We start from the raw sequence: 6,749 nt of genomic DNA on the forward strand, positions 1-6,749 counted from the left end.
GTGGCAACCCAAATGAAGGAAGGACTTTAAAGATTTTTTTTTTTTAATTTATTTATTTGACAGAGAGAGATCACAAGTAGATGGAGAGGCAGGCAGAGAAAGAGAGGGGTGGGGGGGAAGCAGGCTCCCTGCTGAGCAGAGAGCCCGATGTGGGACTCGATCCCAGGACCCTGAGATCATGACCTGAGCTGAAGGCAGTGGCTTTAACCCACTGAGCCACCCAGGCGCCCAAGGAAGGACTTTCAAATAGGATCTCACCATGGGCCTGAGGAGGGTAAGAAAGGGGATCAGAATCTACTCCCTTCTGAAATACTACCTGACTCATTCATTTACTCAAAAAATGTTTGCTGGATGCTTACTATGTCCCAGGCACTGTCCTAGGCACTGCTGGGATACATCAGTGGACAAACAGTGCCCCGTGGCACTTACATTCTGGAATGGTGACTTGGGTCATGCTGACAGAGGTTCCACTGAGGCACTGGGCACCTCTTCTGCCATCCTCCTGAGCCCAAATGGACTGATTCTGAGCCTCATTCAGACAACTGGGGTATCTTTAGAGAGAAGGCAGGAGTAGTGTGGATAATATCTGGATGTTATTTGGCACTAAATTCTATATGGAGTAAAAGGAGTCTGAAATTCATTTCTGTTTTGGAGTTCCATCTCATTGTAATCACACAGATCAAAGCAAGGTCAGGTTCAGAGAGGAGAGACATTCCTAACTGTGGCAGCCAATAAAACACTTGCTCACCGGTTTTTGGAGTCGTCCAGCAACATACAAGTTATTCCAGTTGAGAAGATCTTCAATCAAACTGTTAGTGCTAATGACCCCGTATTTGATAAGCTAGAAAAGAAAAGATATGGGCATGAAAGAGAGTAAAATACCACACTTGCTTTTGCAAATGCAAAATATAAGAAAAAAAAATCTGACCAGAGTAGCACTTTGATTTCCAAAACCACTTAAAACTTCTGCCTTGTGAAAACACACATCTCCACCAGAATCTTTCACAAAGGATTAGTTTCCCAGACTCATCTGTCCCCTCAGGGATGTGAGGTGAAGCAATCACTATCTTCACTCAGGCTCTTGTGATGATAAAGGCACAATGGCTCTCTACTGCTATCTAGCACATACTGGTCCTCACCAAATTGGAAATAAAAACTGGGTCTGCACCACAGTGTGAGAAGCAAAGATATAGTTCGTGTTTCTCATTTCAGAAATAAGAGACCTAATAAATGGTGTGCCCAAGGAGGCACCATTAATAGCTGAGCAAAAACTAGGTCCCGAATGTCAGTCTGGGCTTCCAATGTTCATCACAGAGTACAAGAAATTTTCTTTACGTAGAAGTTTTCACCAACATCCTTTACATGGTGAATTTCTCTTTCACTATTAAGTATTTCAAACACTTATAATTTCAAAGCCACATCTAAAAATTAAACCCCTTTATCAGCGCTAAACACATGGAATTATGGCCAAGCTCATTTCAAAAGCAATGTGTACAAACCCTGAATGTAGTTGTTCCAGGTTACAAAATCCCATTTGCTTCAACAAATAACTTCAGACTCACTCTGCTAAACTTCAGTATTCAAACAGCCTTCTCAGGCTACAAATATCTAAAAAGTAGCTTAAGAATTTTAATTAAAAAGTACAGTCCCTTTGGCATATAATTATGCCTCAACATTTGGCTACTGGAGCTTATAATATTGTTGAAACCACTAATTAGAGATAGGCTCAGCATAATACTAATTATGGAGAAAGAACAAAGTTACATGTTTGGCATGACTAAAGTAGATGTGAAACACTGCACTAAGCCACTATCGACCCTACAGTCTGGCCACAATACAGCAGAAAGCCCTCCTTAATGCAGGCACAGAACAGCTGGGTAGTAATGGAAACACCACTGACCTGGAAGTTAGGGGCCTCTCACATTATAACGAGTTGCATGACCTTATAGAAGTCATGTCCACTCTGAACCCTCATTTCCTCAACTGCAAAATTCAGGTTGGAGCAGGATTAGACCCCAATCAGAAAAGTAAACAGAGGGCCTAAAGGCTATACAGACATCACTAATCAGTCATAGTACTCATTTCTGCCAAGTTCAGACAGGTCTTCAAAATCCTTAAGTCAGTACTCCAACTTCCTGCCCTTCAAAGCCTGGTCCATTGATAAGTAGTATCAGCATCACCTGGGCGCTGGTCAAAATACCCAGAATCTCAAGCACCATTCCAGACCACCTTAATCACTATCTGCATTTCAAAGAGATCCTCACGTGATTCATCAGCATATCAAAGTAAGATTGCTCGAAGCCAACAGCAGCACAGAGCAGAACTGGCAGAGCTGATGGAACCTGTATGTCACCAGTAGCCCGGCTTATCTCTAGGGGGTATATGACTTAGTCCCCCCTTGGTCCTCTTAGGCTGCAGTCCTGCCTAGTTCTTGGCAGCTCTCTTAGAGATTGGGCCCCTTCATGTGAAAATTTGGCAGGGTTCCTGCCATCAGACAATCCTCTGCTGTGATCTGTGCTGTTTAGCTACTCTCCAACAGGGACATGGGGTGCCTCCTCAAATTCTACCGACTTGCTGGCACCAAAAGGTTCCTATTGCACAGCATCACATGCTCTTGACTACCTGTGATACCCTCATCCTGAGTGGGCCTGAGTATTTGTCCCACTAACCAAAGCAGTGGTTCTCAAAGTGTGTTTTCCAGACCAGCCGCAGCAGCGACATCATTTGGAAGCTGTCAGAAATGTAAACCCTTGTTACTAAGGGAGTAAGTCTTGAAAGTTCTCCTATCAGAAAAAAAAAAATCAAAAAACAATACCTGTGTGTGGTGATGAATGTTAACTAAACTTATTGTGGTAGTAATCATCTTGCAATACAGACATATATCGGATCATTACATTGTATACCCAAAATTAATGCAATGTTCTATAATTATATCTTACTTAGAAAAAAATTCCTCAAACATCACCCCAGATCTACGGAATCAGAAACTCTGGCGGGGAGCCTAGCAATCTGTGTGCCTAAGAGGCCCTCTAGGAGATCTGATGCTCCCTCAAATTCGAGAAGCACTGGCCAAAGGCAGTAATTAACAGTCTCTCTCTCAACCACCTTTATCCAGCAGGAATGTGAACACTTCCTGACTGTAAGAATACATATTTAGCTGGTATTGTAATACTTAATTTAATAACCACCCAAGTTAAGACAAACGTCCAAAGTCACTTACCCTACCATTGCACATGATCAATGGATTATAGTAGACTCCAGCGCCATAGTTATTCTGGATAGTGGTGATAATCTTGGGTCCCAAAACTTTTAGGAAAGAGTAATGGTTCCAATTTTTTTTCAGGTTCTTTGAGTGCCATGTGACAGGGTCATCTACTGTGAAAACAAAGTCTAGCATGGCATTCTGAGAATGAAGAAAAGAGATTTTAGTTTTAATTCCTCGAAAGGCACCTAGATAGAGTGGAAAGCTCTAAAATTCTATGCCATTATGATTAATAAATAAAAGACCTGAGGCTGTCATCAGAAATCTAAGCAAGTCTCTGGAACCAGTCTGAGCTTGCTTTCATCAACGTGCATAGTGAGGGCAATGCTTGCTCCACATGTCTGGTCCTGCCAGCACTCTTCCAAATACTTTGTATGTATCATAGTTCAGTCTAGCCTCAAAACAATCCTACAAGGTAGGTACTGACATTATACCAATTTTATAGGAAAGGAGACCAAGGCACAGAGTAAGTTCCAGGCCTATGGACACAAAGCTAATGAGTGGCAGACACAGTCTGGTTCCAAATTCTGAGTGCTGAAGCTTATGCCACACATGGCCTTTCATCTAAATGTAGCTACATGTGTTCCACTTTTCTTCCAGATCACATAACACAGGATGGATAAGCTCTGAAAAGCATTATGTAATGGAAAATAAGTTATTTTAACTCTTACCCATTCACCAACCACTCACTGAGCACCTATGAGGAGCTCTGATAGATCCTGGGGTAGAGGTAAAGAGAGTCTACTGGGGAGAATAGACAAATTATCACTAAATGAACTTGATAGAGGAATGCAAAATGTACTAATTTTACTCAAAATGGGGTCAGAACAGAAATGAGAAACTTTGCTATGAAATTACATTCTTCAAGACTCTGATAAATCTGAGTCTTGAAGAAGGTACAAGAGTTGAGCAGGCTTGGTGGAAGGATAAGCATGGGGAAGGGAAGGGAGTCTTGTTAAAGGAAAGCACTCTTATGCATATGAGAGCTAGGCATGTTCTGGATGTTGCATTTACTTTGATATGCTGGAAAAGAACACAAGCAAGGGAGACCAGAGGAGGGCTGGGTTGCCATGCTAAAAAAATCTTTCTGCAGAAGAGCTCACTGAAGGGAAGGATGACTAAAAGTGGGAAACAACACAGGGGGCTAACTGCAGAAGTCTGGGTGAGAAGTGAAGACATTAAGTAAGGCACTGAGGGTAGGGACTGATGGGATAGAGACTTTTTATTGCAATCTATAAGGCTTGTTATCTTGTAGGGAATGAGGGTGAAGGAAAGGGAAGAAAGGGCCTTTTCTTGGAGGAAATTCCAGGCCTAATCAAAGGAAAATCTCCATTGAAAAATGAAGTGGCTATTGAATCAGGAGGCTAAAGCCTGCTCTAAGTGTCTCAAAAACCACAAACCACTGGTGAAACTTAAGATTTGGGGTGGACATGTTTTTTTAAAAAATGTGTAACCAGGGGCACCTGGGTGGCTCAGTGGGTTAAAGCCTCTGCCTTCGGCTGAGGTCACGATTCCAGGGTCCTGGGATCGAGCCCTGTATTGGGCTCTCTGCTCTGCAGGGAGCCTGCTTCCTCCTCTCTCTGCCTGCTTGTGATCTTTGTCTGTCAAATTAACAAAATCTTTTAAAAAAATGTGTAATTATGTTAATGTATGTTAGAAAAAAACAACTAGCCTACATTGATCTATAATTTCTTACATACCTACAATCTATAAATTTTCATATGTTGTCAACTTAAAGCAAAGCATTACTTAAATACTGTATAGTTGGAAAAACAGAAATTCAAGCAACAAGTATAGATGGCCTTACCGGTAAGTGAACAGGCAAACTTTAACCTAAAAACAGATTAGTCAGGTGTCCAAATCAAGGAGGCCCTATCACAATCATTTCCTTAGTTTGTGTGACAATGAATTGTTAAGCTGGGCGTTAACCACAGCAAATAAAAATCCAGTTCACCAGAAAACATCTCTATTTAGATTCTTGCTCTTTTTATGTTGATTTAGCAAAAGCTTTAAAGCCTGAATGGAGAAAGTCAGTAACAGCCTCATTTAAATGAAAATAGTTCCTTGCTACACCACTTCCATAGGTCTTGAATCTTGCTTCCACCTTGGAAGCAAACTTTTTCCCCCTATTGACAGGAAAAAGTCGGCAATCATAATGAAAACTGTACCCTCACTGCTATTGCACTCAGGCAACTTTGAAGAGTAACAACTCCTAGTCCTAAATAGACTCTTGTTAAGTTCTGAGCGTGTGTAAATATACACGCTTTTGCTGGTAACTTCACTGCATCTGCCCTGGCCCTACAACCACCCGCCATCATTTCGTACTTTCTCCCACAGCTATAGATGAGACTCATACTTGGCTGCTCATTAGACTCACCAGGTAAGTTTTTTTTTTTTTTTTTTTTTTTTTTTTTTTTTTTTAATTCCCGAAGCCCAGGTCTCATCCCAGACCAAGTAAATCAGAATCTCCACAAGTGGAACCCAGGCATCAGCATTTTAAAAATTCTCAGAAAACCCTAATGTTCAGCCAAGGCTAAGGACACTGAACAGGCAAATTATTTCTTGTCTTCCATCTTGCCTCTCCATCAGCTTTGCCCTCCGCATAATTGCATCTCCTGTTCTACACCGAAGTGAGCTCCTACTTAACCTTCAAAACTCAGCTCATGATGTCATACCAGGTAAACATTTCTACGGTTTGTAATTTGCTAGTGGATACGTGAAATGCGCAGAGTAGAGGGGCAGCTCTAGGGCTCTGGAGGATCCAGGGCAAAAAGGAACTCGTGAAAACAGGCCGATTCCCGGCGTGGTGCCTGCCCCGGGGCCAGCTCACCTTCTGGTCTGAACTGGGCCCCACCTGGCGGTACACCCCGGAGCCGTAGGCGAAAGCCAGGCTCAGCTCCTCGGGGAAGTGAGACAGGATCTTGCGGAAGGCCACCCCCGAGCTCTGCAGCGCCTGCAGCGCCATGGGGCCCAGGATCATAGACAGACACACTTCGCGGAGCACGAAGGGCAGAGGACAGCGGGCCGGGGAACCGATACTGGGGCAGCCGGTTCAGGGTGGGGAGATGCAAGTTGGGGGACGGCCCGGACAGCAAAAGGCTGCAGCCGCGGGTGGGAAATGAAGGGACCGGCGAGAACTCGGGCCAAAAGCCACACCTCGCCTAAGCCTGAGGAGCGGCGCGGATGGACGCCGGAGCAGGGGGCAGTCTTGCGGGCCGAGAGGCCAATCCTCCCCACGCCTCTCGCGTGCACACACGCTTCAAAGGCGCAAGAGAAGACGCTCCTCCACGGGTGGGGACGCGAGGGCTCTGCGGAGACCCCTCGCGGTCGGAGGAGCGCTCTGCAGGCTGGCTGCCTCGACCCGTGACTTGGAGATGTGGGTGCGGAGAGTGCGGCTAATTGAACTGCTTTTGAGGCTTAAGAATCCGTTTTTGGTGCTCGCTTAGGCAGCACATATACTAAAATTGGAAGAATCCGTTTTTGTTCT

At 44.0% G+C, this 6,749-nt stretch overlaps 1 protein-coding gene across 8 annotated transcripts in view; it reads right to left on the reverse strand.

Annotated features, from left to right (window-relative positions):
- TAMM41 (TAM41 mitochondrial translocator assembly and maintenance homolog) overlaps positions 1 to 6,513 on the reverse strand; it is a 60,443-nt gene extending 53,930 nt beyond the window's left edge. For 7 of the 8 annotated variants that reach the window (XR_001178932.2, XR_006601559.1, XR_006601560.1 and 4 more), the window contains exons 1-3: positions 6,093 to 6,511; positions 3,221 to 3,403; positions 749 to 841 (exon numbers count right to left, since the gene is read on the reverse strand). Coding sequence is in view for 5 of the 8 variants with exons in the window: in XM_045063321.1 (XP_044919256.1) it covers positions 749 to 841; positions 3,221 to 3,403; positions 6,093 to 6,242 (426 nt within the window). In the remaining 3 variants the exon portion in view is untranslated. Of the gene's footprint in view, positions 1 to 748; positions 842 to 3,220; positions 3,404 to 6,092 lie in introns of all 8 variants that reach the window. The other variant, XM_045063320.1, reaches the window with a different exon arrangement.
- Between the last annotated feature and the right edge of the window lie 236 nt (positions 6,514 to 6,749).

This window comes from Mustela putorius, unplaced genomic scaffold (assembly GCF_011764305.1).
Source record: "Mustela putorius furo isolate JIRA1106 unplaced genomic scaffold, ASM1176430v1.1 tig00003850_pilon_pilon_pilon, whole genome shotgun sequence".
In the NCBI taxonomy this organism is placed as follows: domain Eukaryota; kingdom Metazoa; phylum Chordata; class Mammalia; order Carnivora; family Mustelidae; genus Mustela; species Mustela putorius.